The sequence below is a fragment of the Dermacentor silvarum genome, chromosome 1 (assembly GCF_013339745.2).
Source record: "Dermacentor silvarum isolate Dsil-2018 chromosome 1, BIME_Dsil_1.4, whole genome shotgun sequence".
In the NCBI taxonomy this organism is placed as follows: Eukaryota; Metazoa; Arthropoda; class Arachnida; order Ixodida; family Ixodidae; genus Dermacentor; species Dermacentor silvarum.
The window spans coordinates 165655797-165672526 of record NC_051154.1 but is presented as its reverse complement, the minus strand read 5'-3'; the positions used below and the strand labels follow the sequence as shown (position 1 = coordinate 165672526).

The 16730-nt window shown below is 46.0% G+C and overlaps 1 protein-coding gene and 1 non-coding gene across 3 annotated transcripts in view; both read right to left on the bottom strand.

Moving 5' to 3' along the window:
• Positions 1 to 16730, bottom strand: part of LOC119436366 (ras GTPase-activating protein-binding protein 2) — a 34587-nt gene that overhangs the window by 11409 nt on the left and 6448 nt on the right. For both annotated transcript variants that reach the window (XM_037703184.1, XM_037703185.2), the window contains exon 3: positions 5915 to 6086. In XM_037703184.1, coding sequence (XP_037559112.1) covers positions 5915 to 6086 — 172 coding nt within the window. The remainder of the gene's footprint in view (positions 1 to 5914; positions 6087 to 16730) is intronic.
• On the bottom strand, positions 5732 to 5831 carry LOC119437960 (small nucleolar RNA SNORD16). The gene has a single exon (XR_005189593.1). It is a non-coding gene; the product is annotated as a small nucleolar RNA SNORD16 (small nucleolar RNA).

Genomic DNA, 16730 nt, shown 5'->3' with positions numbered 1-16730 from the left:
ATTGACGAAAGAAATGGTATTTATGCCCTTATATAGAAGTAGAAATGCAATTCTAACAGCGCCGGAAGTTTACTTTGGCAATTCATTAGAAATATTTTGCATATTTTCGTAAGTAATCTCGAAACCAGAAGCCTGTAACGTTGCACTTCCTTTGGTGATGCATAAAGTCCCTAGATTCTAAGCAAAAAAAATATCTAGGGACTTTAGTGAGGCACTCCTTCCGCAGGGAAGGTAAAAGAAAGCTTTTAGAATTCGCGATGGCCTTCTGAGGGCGCCTAACGTTTAGGTAGCATGAAGGACTCCTTGCGTAAGGTAGGGAAACGGTCTAAGGTTAGGAGCATTTCTGAATCCGGGCCTCAAATTTTCACGCATCTTGGACCAATATTTTGGTCGTAACGAAATTTTGAATCACGTCGGCGACCTGCATTTTTACTGATGAACGCGCAAAAAAGGACCTTTTTCCATGATGTGCAGTTGCCGTTCTAAGTTTCCGATCGCAGCCATCTTGGTCTTGTTTGAAAAAGCCACTCTTCTCGTTAAATTTTCGCGCCACCACTACTCTGTGCACTGAATGGCTACGAAGAAATAGCCCGCAAAAAAGTTGTCCCGGTGCGCAATTCCATTCATCGGCTGAGGCGCGTGACCGTCAGCACGCCATGCCATTGGCGGATTTTCGCCGTCATCTGCTCAGGCGTGCGAAACTCGGCACGAAACAATGTAAAATTCTGTTTTCTAGATGCCGCGAATGGAAGAAACGAGGGGTGTTAAACTTTCGAAAGTGCGCAGTAGCTTTGAAAGATGCGCTCGGCACAGCGGCCAGCCGTGCTGAGCGCCGCCGACACCTCCCCCCGTGACTGCGAAATAGGCTTAGCAGAGGAAAGCGGCCTGTGTTAATGCTCCATTCGAGCACAATTACTGCAGCCTGACGATTTGGAGCAGGTGAAGACTCCAGAAAAAACTGTGAGGCTACTTCTACGCCGGCTACCAAGTGAAAATCGCATTTTCTCGCTCACCCTGAAGCCGCCACGCTGATGCCGCCGTGGCTGGCTCGGATGCGCTAGCTGGAGACGCGCTTCGTTATTGTAAGCCTCGATTCTATAAATACTCCGCCATCTTGTGTAAAGCGCAGGTTACGGTGCCGCAGTGGGAAGGGTGAACGGGACAGCGGTCTCGCCTTAGAGAGTTATCTCGTGTGCAATCTGCGCCGAAGCCGCGTCGGTGCGGAGTTCGCGGCGCATGAGCGCCGGCCGCCATTCATGCTTGCACGCCGTTCCTCGTGAACTATCTCGCTGTGCACGACACACGGAGCACCGGTAATCGGCAATGACATTTTTTGCTGCGCGCGAAATGTGGTGGTCCGGTAATCAACAAACGACACCTTTTTATTAATTTTTTTATTTTGCTATATGAAGCTAAATGCATTTGCTTGAAGTGCTGCAAATAGCCTTACTGTATTGCACTGAGTAAAGTTTGCTTTCTTTTTTCTCATTTTTCTCAAAACAAGGTTTTTGGTCACTTTGCTTGTTTGCTGCATCAATATCTTTGGACCTAGGACAGCTAGAGCTATTATTTCTTTTGCAGCACAAAGCTAAACTTGTTGGCAAGGCAACGCTGAGAAGCACATTTTAAATTTTCAACTTCAAAAAATTTTTATTTACATCTACATTTGCTCTTATTTATAATGTGAACACAACTTCAATGAGCTGTAAAATGACGAATTATTGTTCAATTTCTAATCTGCTTGCAGCGTTGCTATCCTTATGCACTGTAGTATCCAACTAAATGTTTTTTACAACTTTCGCTTTAGAAGGTCAATTTTAATTGTTTCAGCAAACAATAGAAGGCAATTATTAATTATCTCGGCAACCACTATGTATATGCAAAATATAATTGATATTTAAAATCAACACAAAAAACTGAATGATCATATGCAGTTTTATCAAATTTCATCAAGAAATAAAGTTCTCAATAAACCATGTCCCCCCTTAAGGAAGACGACGATCGCCGGAAAACGCTGCACGTGTTCAGCCATCTTGGCCATCTCTGCAAACAATCCCTGTACAGAATCTGCTTCTACGCTGCGGACACCGATTGTTGTAGTCCAACCCCGAGACCCTGGAAAGTTCAACGGCACCAATGGTATCGACGTTGAGGAATGGCTCACGCTATAAGAACGGGTGAGCGACTCCAACCACTGGGACCTGACAGTCATGCTGGCCAATGTGGTGTTTTATCTCAGTGGAACGGCGAAGTTATGGTATGACAATCACGAGGCCGACTTTGGGAGCTGGGATACATTCAAACAAAAGCTCCGTGACCTATTCGGTAAGGCCTTCAGTAAAAAAATTGCTGCGAAGCAACAGCTGTCAACTCGCACCCAGACGTCCACGGAATCATATTTGTCTTACATACAGGATGTGCTGGCGCTGTGCCGTAAAGCTGACAGTAACATGCCAGAGTCTGACAAGGTTGGCCACGTCCTGAAAGGGATAGCGGACGACGCATTCAATCTGCCCACGTGCAGAAATTGTGCTACCGTCGATGCCATGATCGAGGAGTGTCAGCGCTTCGAGCAGGCTAAGAGCCGCCGTGTATTGAACGACCATTCGCCTGGCTTCCCAACACCGCTGCAACGTCTTCGTGTGAAGAGCGGCCGCAATCTAGCCTTTCGCAGCCATTGGCCGAATGGATGAGGATTGTCCTTCGTGAAATCGAGGCAATGGCTCCCGCTAGCCTCTTTACCAGCTTTAACGCCGGCGATTCGAGCACACCAGCGGTTTCACTCGTCCAAGCCAAACGAACTCGCGAATCTCGGGGTTTCCGCTGCTTGCGCCGTTGTCAGCCCTACATCCGCTTCCGGGGCCCCGACATCGTTCCCTCGGTATCCACGGTTCGCTCCACGATCGCGAAACTCTAGACTAGTATGCCCGCGATGCTGCCGCGCGAGCCCATCTGGCACGTCAGATAGCTCATGAGCGACTACATGACTCAGAATTATGCCAAAAGGACTGTTACGACCGCAGCCACCGGCACCTCTGCTTTTCTCCGGGATCTCTTGTGCTTCTCTGGACTCCTCGTCGCGTCGGTCTCTCCGAAAAGCTTTTATCGCGTTACACCGGACCTTACAAGGTTTTACGGCAACTTAGTGACGTGAACTATGAAATCACCCCACTGAACAGTTCTTCACCATCTACCCTGCCATCTTGTGACGTCGTGCACGTACCCCGACTGAAGCCGTACTTTTCCGTTGCCTCCTCGTGTAATTAGTCTACGCCGAGACGGCGCTCAGCCCGCCGGGGCGGTTAGATGTTACGGGCCGCCTCCTTGCATTAAGGAAGAAGACGACGGTTCGCCGGAAAACGCTGCGCATGTTCAGCCATCTTGGCCATCTCTGCCAACAATCCCTGTACATAAATACTGTCCCTTTTTGATCTATTTGACACCCCGTCACAATATATTCTTGCACATTACCGCATTTGTCAGAGCAGCAACTGAATTTCAGCATGGCAATATTTGCTCAAGGGATATTCACAGCGCCCTATCGGTGCTCTCGTGCACAGGCCGCTAAAGACCGACAACAGGATTGTTCAGGCATTCAGCAAGGAAGGCCAACTCTGTGATGCCCCACACAGGCATTGACCAAAGGCAACGACGGAGGATGAAGCCGCGCTTATGGTAGCTGCTGTCGTCGAGAACCCGTTCCAGTGCGCGAGGCAAGTGCGGGAGCAGCTAGATGTGGACGCTTCCCTTGCTACGGTCCGGCGACGCCTCCGAAGTGCTGAATTGCGAAATTCTGTAGCTGCACGAAAGCCAGTCGTCACTGCTTCGAACAAGAAGTCATGTCTCCAGTTTGCCGAAGCACACGCCTCATGGATGGCAGATGACTGGGGCCGAGTGATCTTCTCGGATGAGTCGACCTTTATAACTCGCCAAGACCAACGGATGCGAGTTTGGCGAACCAGAGGCACACGGTAAGAAACTTTTCTTAAGGCACATTTGATTTTGCGAAGGATGGTCAAAAATACGATTTCCATGCAGTTACGAGCCAGCCAATGTGTAGGGAGTCGCCGCGAGTGGCCGAAACTGCGTGAACATGTGGGGCTCGGTGTCAAGGCATGGTCTCGGGCCTCTGCATCGCATAGAAAGTGCCCTTACATCGCAGCGATACTGCACAGAAATTTTGGACAATGTGTTGCTGCCCTACGTCCACAGCGTCTTTCCTGAGGCCGACTTTATGTTTCAACATGACCTGGCGTCGGTTCACACGGCAAAAGTTGTCAAGGAACATATAGAAAATTGCAGAATCGGCATGCTTTCCTGGCCGGCCAAAGGCGCTGACATGAACATCTGCGAAAATATATGGGGGTACATCAAAGCAGCCATGGTGCGAAAACCTGTCCGCCCGACAACTGGGGACGAGCTATGGGCAGCCGTTCGACAAGAATGAGTGGACCTTCGAGCGCATCACGACTTTGTGCCAGCGCTGTACGCGTCACTGCCCTCTAGGATGGCAGCACTCGTTTCCGCAAAGGGCTGTATGACAAAATACTAACATCATCAAAGAGAAAGTTATGCCTGCTTCTATTCCTACTTCTAAACGGATCAATCTTTTGTTGAACTTACACCAAATAAAAGTTCGGATGTTTGTGTTCCCTTGCCTGTTCGTTGTACGATAAGAACACAGCAGAAGGAAAACTAAACAAAGTGAAAAGTTGCAGTAATTACAATAAAGCCAAGCATAAGAAGCACAACGTTTTGAATTAAAAGCATCAAAATTGTGGTTTCTGTCATAATTTGGTTTCTATTGAGGGGAAAAAACTGCTAGCAGACAACACGCGCACTACAATGACGTAATGCGCACGAAAGGAGCCTACCCTCCCCGAGCATGCGCACCGATATTGTGGCTGCCGTCTGACCCAGCGCTGGTGATATAGAAAGCCACACGCTCCCGTGTTCACCCTAAAAAAAATTGTGACTGTACCGTGGCCTAAGCCCCTCACTTCATTTCTTGCAGTGTTGCACCATCTGCTTTGGATGATTAGTCATGGTGAGTGATGAAACACTCACGACAAAGAGGAATGTGTGCATGTAACTGTGGCTCTCTGTCTGGGAGCGGGCTGTATCGAGAGTGAAGGAGCGTGGCGTTTGCTTTGAAATTTCTGCTGTTACTACGACGCGCAGCATTGCAATGCTTTGCAGACACGATTGTGCGCATGTCATACATATGCTATGCTTATTTGTTAAAAATCGTCAAACCTGGTGAGGGGCCCTTAAACTAAGTTTTTTTCTATGCGTAAAACAAGTACAGAGAGGTTTCTGGAATGGTATTTGAACAGTCCACATTGACTTAATATTTGCCTGTAGTGTCCCTTTAAAGGGGGGAGTTGTTGCCAGGACGACCTTCAAAGGTCGTCCTGGCAACAAACGGATGCGATCAGTGCGGCCGCTCTGCCAGCCTGACAACAGCCAGTGTCTGGTGCTGCCGGCGTGCGAGGGATTGTGCGACTGCTTGAATGTTCATATCTGCCACGATGTGAAATGCGGTTCGGAAGATTTGAAATTTAGCAGGTTGTAAGCTAATGACTTGGACTGGGGCTTCTGAAAAATTTGTATCAACTGTGATCACACTACTGAGATTCTACTGCATACATAAACGCAACCACTATGCTTGTGAGAACAAAACCCGCCAACACTTTAAAAATATTGCACTAGCGAACACACCAGCAGGGCTTTTTCAGAACACAATTATCGACAGTGGTCAAGCAGATATTGAGGACAACAGGCATTTGTCCATCTACAAGACCTCCGGCGCAAATTACATCATCATAAAAAGCCACATATCGCCAGCAATCTTTGGTAAGTACTAAATGGTAAGTACTTTCACATGTGGCAGTTTAGGCACAAGAATGCTCACCTGAATGACAACACCTTCACCCAAAGTGGTGAGGGAGTCCACTTGCTTGATCTTGGCATGACAGTCACGGAAATTGAGCTGCACGATGCGTTGATGGATATCATGCTGACCCATCACACACTCCTGCTTTTCAGGGCCCCCATGCACAAAGGAGGAATCCTGACTGTAGAACCTGTAAATGACAGTACAAAGGCTAAGAAAACCAATCTGAAACATTGCAGAAAGCGCGAAAATTGCCAATCACTGCAATGTTTAATGGAAGTGGAGTAAGCAGCAAAATGTACTAACAAAGACTATATGCATAACGGCTCTAGTCAGACAGGCACACACAAAGGTTTAGAATGGCATATATATTTGCCGACTACAGCAAAGCTGCGGTGAGAAAATATGGAGACAAAGCTTTCAACACAGCTCCGACACACAACCACCAAAATGTAGAGCAGAAAGAATGTGCATTGAAATTGCAGAGACCGGAGTAAACATTCGCAACCAAGGTGGTTGCAACATTCACTTTTCAAAAAGGAAGAGTTAATGAGGCCCACTCTGGTGACTCTCTACTCAAAACCAAAATAAATGCAGAAATGCTCTCCTTCAACAATTGCGAATTGATTTGAATAAAATTCAGGAGCACCTTTCTGTGGTGAGAAATCACTGAAGGAAGGTGCTACATGGGCCTGCTGCAAGCTTACTCCTACGACTTGTGCCCGGGGAAGTACTGCACATTGGCAGGACAACAGACCCTGCTGCAACACTCCTTGTGCACTGTGAAGTGCAGATAAGCATTGCGCCGTCTACCGACTATTGCTAGCTGTGGGTCATGCATGCTTTCCCCATGCCACAGCTTTGCATTCATTTAGCCCCCCACGTTGATGTGCATTTTTAACACACGTTACACACTATGAAAAGAAACCCATTTCACAGTTCTGATTAAGTGCCGTTCCCTGCATCACAGTAAAGCTGCTAATGGGCAAAAAATGCTAGATATTTTCCAGCTGCGCTTCTGAACTGTTTGACGTCTGATAAAGTAACTACTTAATTGTTTGCGAGACATGCTGCTTTCTGCTACAAATAAAAAAACAATGTAGCATGCATACCACTGCATGACATTGAATTGGGTATACCCAACTTCAATGTTACATGCCCTCCGATGTTTAACACGTCATGTTGGTGAAAAGGTAAACTAGCTAGAACTTTACACTAAAAAAGATGCACACAAAGAAAGGAGGATGAACACAAACGCTACTGTCAACTGTCTTAACTATACATCTTCTATACATATATATCATGGCACACAAGATATACAATATCATACTGATGCACGCAGACCAAAGGGACGTGCTCAAGAATTCACAATCAAAAGCATGCAGTTGAATAGTCGGCTCACTTATACAGCAGTCTGTGCAATTTGATAAAATAGGCTTCCAGTGCAAGTCTTGTACTGGTGTTACTGCTGCTGCCTAGAATTATTCTCCCTGAGAAGCATGCCTTACAACCACACGAAATAATGTGGGCTTTTCCCATTTTATTGTCTGGTTTTTCAAAAGTGACACACTGCCAGCGTCAGGCTTTTTAGCTCAGATATTATAAAATGATCACAACAGTTTATTTTGGTTGTGCAGAAATGAAAAAATGACACAGATAATGGCAAATGCTTTCCTGGTGTAGTCCTCACATTTGTATCTGACAATGTAAATTGGAACATAGTGGGACAAAAACGCAGAAACATACTGGTACACAAGTGACATACAAGATTTTTTTTCGAATAAAATAAAAACATCCAAAATAAATACCTAGCAAATTATAATGCTAATAACTATGCTCCCATCACTTTTCTTTTCTTTCAAGTAACGCAGCTGTTTTGATGCTGTCATTTTTCAAAGGCTAGCTTGGGGTAAAATAATAGCTCAAAAGTAAAATTTCCTCCAAAAGCAGTGTGATTTGCAAGTCTTTGTGCATACATTAACTGCATTCCTACAAGCTGGCAGAATAATAAAAACACCCAGCATCTTAATGCAATTTAGCAGGATGCTTTGTACTTAGTACAAGTTATTAAAGCTGTAAATAATAAAACACCATATACAGCTGCCTATTCTTGTATTGCTTGCTCTGTCAAGTGCTAGCTCATCAATGCACTGGCCTGTTGTATTGAAGCATATTACATACCTGCCAAACTGTAAACCTTCAAATTTGGGAGGGGGAGGATAGAGGGAGAGGATGACCACAATACAAGTTTTTTTGTTTTCTTCTGCACCACATAACATTACAAACAGCTATGAACAGCTGCCAGTACAGTTATTAGGCATCTCAGTGCTTGTAATGCGAGTGGGGACTGTGCATGTGACATACTACTAAGTGAATGCACATGTGCCACTATGTCCTGTGACAGTGGCCGCTTTCCACTTTTAATATGCTTCCCTACAATATTAGAGAGTTTTAGAATAGGGGCCCCAAAAGTTTGGGGCCCCAAAGAGCTTTGCGGGTGTTAGCGTTGGAGCAGGCAAGAGTGATGAGCTTTAGAATAGGGCTTTGCGTTTGCGAATAGCGTGTAGCGCTTGCAGCGCCACTACGGTGTCAAAGAAAAACTATTCTAAATATTAAAATAAACTATACCATTTTATGATAGGAAGAGTAATTTTGACTTTCGTGGTTTTGCGTTTAATTGCAATTAAGATGTTATTCTGTTAGCAGCAAGCGATTTATTGCGCCTAATTTTGAGTAACCAACTTGACGTGCCTTCACCAGCCAAGCTAATCCACGTTAGGCCTACGAGCCACGGAATCGACAATCGAATTCAGAATCAGCTGCGTCTAATGAATCAATCTTCATTACACACGTTAGTTGAGAGAAAGCGATAACCGCAGACACTTCTCCTAGCTTAGAAACTTCACGCGTTACCACGAATCAAGCAGACTTTGGTACTCGGAGAGCCGCCGCTTCGATGGGTGCCGCCATGTTTGTTGAAGCAAAACTTTTGGGGCTGCTTTTGGGGCTCCCGCTAAATCGGCGAAATAGCGTGCCCGACGCAAAACCCAAACGCAGTTAGCGTCTCGCGCATGCGCAGTGGTGTCGACGCTATTTCTTTGGGGCCCCAAAACGTTTGGGGCCCCTATTCTAAAACTCTCTATTGACTGCGTAATGCTGTACTGCGGGAAAGCTGACTTAAGGTAACCGGCCATTATGCAACTGCCTAAACACAAAGGGCTTAGATTTAAATATAACTTCAGCAAGAAAGCTAGCTAGCACATAATGGCATTTACAATGCGGCTGTGCGGCATGAAGAGTTTAGGATTCTGCATTTTCGAAGTGTATTTGGGGCAAAATCAAGAGGGTGTCTTTCCTAGCTTATTTTTTCCCCAGAAATCGGGAGTTTATTGAAGCATTCTTTTACAGTGCAGTGAAATTAACTATTTCAGCCTTTTTAGGGTTATTTACCTTTCAGCTTCTCCAATACCTCAAAAACAACCTTGAGCAAAAAAAAACTATGGCTGCAGGAATGCTTAACCGCAGTCAACATTTATAGTGCCAGAAAGGTATATCGCCATTGCAACTTATTGGAATATGCATTTACATATTTACCAATGTTGGAAACTGTCGTGGCATGCTTTCTCTATTACAGAACGATACACTTTCAACGTTGCACTGGATGCAAAAGCCAGTAGTTCCAATGCAGTATGTGGAAAGACAAGCCAGTCTTAGGCATGCATCCTCCAAAAAAATCTAGAGCACGGTATGATGTTCTGAGAACTATGCCAACAAGAGTGTCATGCTGTATTGGTAAAATGGCAGAAAATGACTATTCATCCATGTCAAACACTGCCGGCAGTTCCACCTTCTTGTTTACGTTCACAGCCTCAGCGCAGTACCAGAATGCACAGTAGCGAGGAATGCTTGACTGCATGGTATGAACACATTTATCGCCAACAGCAGCAAAGTATTCTCAGAAGCTGGCAATGCCTTCAAAGCACTTCTCGTCTACAGAGTAACAATCATGCATGCAGTCTGTGTCCATGACAAAGGTTGTCGCAGATGTGTCCTCCCAACAACTTAGCAGTGCCTGCAGGTGCACTGCAAAGGGATGGTACACATTGTTGCCATTTTATTCCCCTGCATGTCGCTAAACAAAGACAAAAAAAGTTAATAAATTTGGCTCCAAGGTTGCTAAAACTGAAGTTAATGTTATATAACGTAGGGGTTCTTGGAACACTATATAATAGGCTTATATGGCTTAATGCATCTACCAAAACTTTTCGGTGTCCGTGCAGGTGAGGAGTAACAGTGAATTTACCAAAGCAGGGTGTAGAGGATGTTTACTTTAGTAATGTACTTCAAAAAACAATGTATGATGACAGCTGAAATCCTGTGTTTACCTTCACATTTTAAAAAAGAACATGGTTCACCTGACTTTCCTACCACAAAGACGCACTTGGTCCAGGTTATGGCTACGAACTTCCTAGTTTTCAGGACTCGTGAAAGGATAAATGCATTATGCGACACAATCTTGGTCATGTTAACATGGCAATAATAATTATGTTACCTTTATACAGGTCAAATAGTATGTTTTCGCCTCTTGATCTACCTGAAAGCTCCGTGCAGTATTGATTTTTCTGAAAGCTTGAGAAATGGAGGCAGTGCATTCAGATTCATGGAAACGAGCCCAGCCACTTCGATGATTAATGGGTTTTAATGGCGCAAGGGCCAGTTCTGGCCAAAGAGCGCCAAACACATGGTGTAATGAAGTATTAATGGGATCAAAGAATGTAACACGGCTGTAAACGGGCCTAAAATAAGTCTCTGTAAATTGCTTAAAATATAAATGTACTAAAATAATGGCAATGATTAGTTACATGTCCTATGATCATAATATGTTGGCAACGATGGATGGTTAAGCGAGGCGCATAGGAGATGGTAGCACTAGTACCTCAACAGGACCCTTGGAGGCAAGGGTCGTGAGGCACGTACGTGCTCTACAAATATGCTTACATTGCAGCTACAACCTCCAAAGAGGAGGTGGTGCTACAAATAACCTGGCCAAATAATTTTTAAGATGTCGGTTTCTTTTAAAAAGCTTAAGACCGTGTTAAAATTGAAAAGCGGTTCATTGCTGAGAAAAAATGCTGGGTGGAGAGGTACGTGATCACGATACAGGGAGGGGAAGTATTTTTTCCTCTCTGCATCTATTTCCCGACACTGAAGAAGAACGTGTATAACTGTAAGGCTATTGCCGCATCTACTACATGTTGGAGGTTCGCTTCCAGTCAGTAGGTGAGCGTGGGTGCCGTAGGTATGGCCTATCCTTAATCTGCAGAGAAGTACTTCTTTGTGTCTATCTGTCCTTTCGTATCTCCAGTTCCCTAATTTTGGCTTTATCATGTGGAGCTTATTTAATACTTCAGTATCCCACTGGCTTTGCCAATACTTCCTCAACTGATGTCGTATGAAGGGTTTGAGGTCTGCGACTCCTATGGGCTTATTTATATCCGTGTCACTAACGGCAACTGACGTGGCATTTTCGTCGGCAGCTTCATTGCCTTTAATATCTCTGTGACCCGGTACCCAGCAAATGACAATGACTTGGTTGTACATGTACGCTGCACATAACAATGAGTACAGTTCATTAAAAACAGGGTTCTTAAGTTTTTGTAAGCTCATTAGGCCTCTAACTACACTCAATGAATCCGTGAACACAATAGCTTTAGTGATATGTGTCTCCTTTATATGTTTTACGGCTGTGAGTATGGCGAATGCTTCTGCGGTGAATATACTGGTGTGTGGATTTAATGCTCCCGATGCTGAAAACGACGCTCCCAGAGCTGCATAAGCCACACCAGATGGAGACTTTGAGGCATCTGTGTAAAATTCTTCGCAACAGTACTTCGCTTGAAGTTCAAGGAAGTGAGAACTTATATGTGCTTGAGGTGCATGTTTTGATACTTGTATAAAAGAGATATCACACTCGATGGTCTGCCATTCCCAGGGTGGTGGAAAGCGAGTAGGGGCCATTAGTAGACTTTCTCTAAGTGGGACACCCGTTTCCTCTGCCATTGCTTCTAAACGCAGGAATAGAGGGGTCCTCAAAGCTGGGCGGTTACGATAAAGCCTGGCAGTGGATACGTCACAAGTAAGTGAGTGACATGGGTGTTCAACATTTGATTCTACCTTGAGGAAGTACGAGAAAGCTAAATATGTCCTTTGGAGATGTAGGGACCATTCATTGGACTCAACATACAGGCTTTCGACTGGACTTGTCCTGAAGGCACCTGTAGCCAGGCGGATACCCAGATGGTGAACCGGATCGAGAATCTTTAAAGCACTAGGCGCAGCAGAGTGATAGACTATTGCGCCGTAGTCAAGGCGCGATCGTATCAGACTTTTATACAGGCTCAAAAGGCAGCGCCTGTCACTTCCCCAGGATGTGCGGGACAGAAGTTTCAGTAGGTTCATTGTTTTGAGACATTTCTCTTTAAGATGTTTCAGGTGAGGGATAAAAGTGAGCTTGGAATCTAAGATTATACCTAAAAATTTATGCTGAGAGTTTACAGATAGACATTCTCCATTCAGAGAAATATCGGGATCCGGTAATATTTCTCTCTTGTTTGAGAAAAGGATACAGGTACTTTTCTGTGGATTTAGACTAAATCCATTCTCATCCGCCCACTTACACAGTTTGTTTAGGCAAAGCTGTACCTGTCGCTCGCAGATTGCAAGATTACATGATTTGAATCCAATCTGTACATCGTCCACATATACAGAATAAAACATTGTGCGCGGTATAACGGTATGCAAAGAATTCATTTTGACGATGAAGAGAGTGCAGCTCAGCACCCCACCTTGAGGTACACCTGTCTCCTGAGTGAATGGCCGGGATAGGACGTTGCCAACTCTCACACGAAATGTTCTATTATATAGATAATTTTCGATAACGCTCAGCATGTTACCGCGGATACCCATTCTAGACAAATCTCGGAGAATTCCAAAGCGCCACGTAGTATCATAGGCCTTCTCCATGTCAAGAAATACTGATAGGAAGAATTGCTTGTGCATGAAGGCATCCCGGATGTTCGCCTCCATACGGACAAGGTGGTCTATAGTAGATCTACCTTCCCTGAATCCACATTGCAGAGGATCTAGTATTTTGTTATCTTCAAGATAATGAATCAAGCGCCGGTTTACCATTTTCTCAAAGAGTTTGCACAAACAGCTTGTCAACGCTATGGGTCTGTAGCTGACGGCTAAAGAGGGGTCCTTGTTCTCTTTGAGAATTGGGATTACGATGGCTTGTTTCCAAGCGGACGGAATGTGACCTGTAGACCACATGGCATTGAAAAGCGACAGGAGTGTTTTGTGAGTTTCAGGGTTTAAGTGTTTAATCATATCATATACTATTCCATCGGTTCCTGGCGCAGACTTGTTGCAACCTTTCAGTGAAGCCTGAAATTCAGCCATGCTAAATGGGTGATTGTATGGTTCGTTTCGCGTGCTTTTCCGATCTAAGGGCAGTCGCTCTGCTTGTCGTTGATATCTTAAAAATGTTTCAGAATAGTGGGATGAACTGGAAACATGTTCGAAGTGTGCACCTAGAAAATCAGCTTGATCTGTGAGGGTACCTCCCTGGATATTTACTAGCGGTAGAGGATGAGATTGCCGACCTTTTAATTTGTTTACTCTATTCCATGCTTTTCTTTCGTCTGTATACGAATTGATGCTACTGATATATTTATGCCAACTTTCCCGTTTTGCACGGCGGCGTGTTCTTCTTCCTTGCGACTTAATCGCCTTGAAATTAATTAGGTTCTCTGCAGTGGGGGAGTTACGTAGGAGATTCCAAGCCTTGTTCTGCTTCTTCCGCGCTTCCTTACACTCCTCATTCCACCATGGTATACGTCGTTTCGAAGGTGATCCGTTTGTTTGGGGAATGCATACTGATGCAGCATCAATTACAAATGCTGTAAAGTATGCTACTGCATCGTCAATACCAAGTGCACGGACATCGTCCCAGGGCAAATGTGTTATTTCGCGAAACCGCGCCCAGTCAGCTGAATCGACTTTCCATCGAGGAACGTATGCACGGCATTCAGCCTGCTTTGTAAGGTTTAAAGCGATAGGAAAGTGGTCACTTCCATAGGGGTTATTAATGACTTCCCAGTCCAGATACGGTAGAAGTGTGCCAGACACTATGCTAAGATCTATGGCGGAAAATGTTTTGTGTGTAGCGCTGTAGTATGTTGGTTCCTTCTTGTTCAGCAAGCAGGCACTTGAGGAGAATAGGAAGTTTTCTATTAACCGCCCTCTCTCATCACAACGAGAGTCGCCCCACAGTGTACTATGCGCGTTTAGATCTCCGACGACTACGTAAGGATGGGGAAGTTCATCTATAAAGCTCTGAAATGTTGCCCTAGAGAGCTGATAACTCGGGGGGATGTATACAGACGTAATGGTCACCAATTTATCAACCAGCACTGCTTGGATAGCAACTGCCTCAAGGGGGGTTCGGAGGAGTAGTTGCCGACAAGCCACCCCTCTGTCGACTATTATAGCTACGCCACCGGACGACGCCACCGCGTCCTCTCGGTCTCTCCGGAAAATGGCGTATTGCCGGAGGAAATTTGTTTGTGTATGTTTGAGGTGTGTTTCTTGAACACACAGCACCTTAGGATTAAACTTGTGTAGGATTTCTTTGACGTCATCGAGGTTGTGTAGGAGTCCTCTGACGTTCCATTGTATTATTTGTGTATTCATGTTGAAAGTGTTTTTTTTTTTTGTGCTGTGTGTTTGAAAGAGACTAACTTAACTTACAGAGCCCTTGTCGGGCCCTGTGATGCGGGCTTTTTCTTTTTTGGAGCGATCGCGGGATTCTCGCCGCTCCTGAGGCGCTTGCAGCGCCGTCTGGCTGGTTGTTGTGTCCATCGCCTCTTGCGAGGCGCTGGACACGCGCTCTTGCGAGCGGTTGGTGTGACGGGAAGGCCTCGTCTCGAGGGACGAGGCCCTTGAGGCCACCAGCCCGGAGGTCAATGGCCCCTTCTTGTGAGTAGGCGGAGCAGCGCTAGCTGCAGCCGCCGAGGGGGCGGATGGCGTTGCTGGCGGCTCACTGCGTGTGAGCCGGACAGCCGCCGGAAGCCGTTGCGACGCTGCCCCCTGACGCGCCACTTCGGCAAAGCTGCTCTTCGGCAGGTATGACACCCGCCTGCGTGCCTCCTTGAATGAGATATTTTCTTTTACTTTGATTGTCACAATTTCTTTTTCTTTCTTCCAAGACGGGCACGACCGCGAGTATGCGGCATGCTCGCCATCACAGTTGACACAGTGCGGAGTGTTCTGGCATGTTTCAGAGGAATGTTCATTGTCACTGCACTTGGCACAAGTCGGCCGGCCTCGACAGTTCTGCGAACTGTGACCGTACCTTTGGCACTTGAAGCATCTGAGAGGATTTGGCACATATGGTCTAACTCGAATCTTGAGGTACCCGGTCTCGATGGACTCGGGCAGAACACTTGAGTCGAAAGTAAGTACTAGGTGTTTGGTCTGAATTTCTTTTCCGTCTCGCCTCATCTTAATTCGTTTGACACTTATGACGTTCTGATCACTCCAGCCCTCCAGGAGTTCAGCTTCAGATAGCTCCAACAAATCAGCATCGGATACGACGCCGCGGGTGGTATTCATGGTACGGTGGGGGGTTGCTGTTACTGGAACATCCCCTAAGGACACTAGATTGGGCAGTTTTTCATGTTGTTTCTGATCACGGAGCTCGAGTAGCAGATCACCACTGGCCATTTTCGATGCTTTGTAACCCGGACCGAAAACTTCGGTTAGAGATTTCGAGACGAGGAAGGGTGAGATCATTCTTACTGTCTTTTCAAGTTTATCAGAGTGGATGACGTGAAAGCGTGGGAAGTTCTTTGTTCGGTTGCCATAGAATTGAAAAATATCTTCGGTGCGCCCTCGTTTGTGAGAACGATCAGGGAGTCGGGGGAATGACGATAAAGCCATAAGGTAACAATAATTTCGGTAACTATGCCAGCCGCCCACCACCGAGCCCAACAAGGGGACGCTACAAGACCCGAAGGAGATGCAGACGTCAGCTGTACATAGCCACTATAACCTAATATAATAGATCCAAGGATGGATAAACTACACCAGGTTAACCCTTGCTGCCTGGAAAATTGGAAGTAAAACGAAGTGAAGAGAGGACAGGAGAGATGGAAAGTGAGAGAGAAAGACGAAGGTTGGAGGGAGAGAGAGAGACAGGAAAAGGCAACTACCGATTTCCCCCGGGTGGGTCAGTCCGGGGGTGCCGTCTACGTGAAGCCGAGGCCAAAGGGGTGTGTTGCCTCTGCTGAGGGGCCTTAAAGGTCCAAACACTCAGCGTCGGCTCAACCCCCAGGATCCCCTTTTCCCCGGACACGGCTAAGCCGCGCACGGTTAGACGCGGGAGGGTCCAACCCTCGTGTGCTCGGGTACGTGGTGGCGCAACTCACCAAACGCCTGCTTGCGCAGACGCCCCTGCGGGGGCCCAGCCACTCCGATATACTCTTTTCTACAGCTGTTCTGCACTTTAAATCTCACCATAAAATCTATTACAGTATGTTTTGGTAATTTAATTCACAACTACACTTGCAAATGTCCACCAATCAGATGTACACCCTTGCACTTTTTAATAATATCCCACAAGCATTGGCCGCACAGCATTTCAACGGTCTTATAGTAGCGAGGAGCGCTCCTGAAGTGAACGCAGCAGAATACATTTGAACTTGAAAGCGCCTTGCGTGCACGCGCATTCTGTTGCTGATCCTGCCGCTAAAGGTCGCTGAGATGCTGTGCG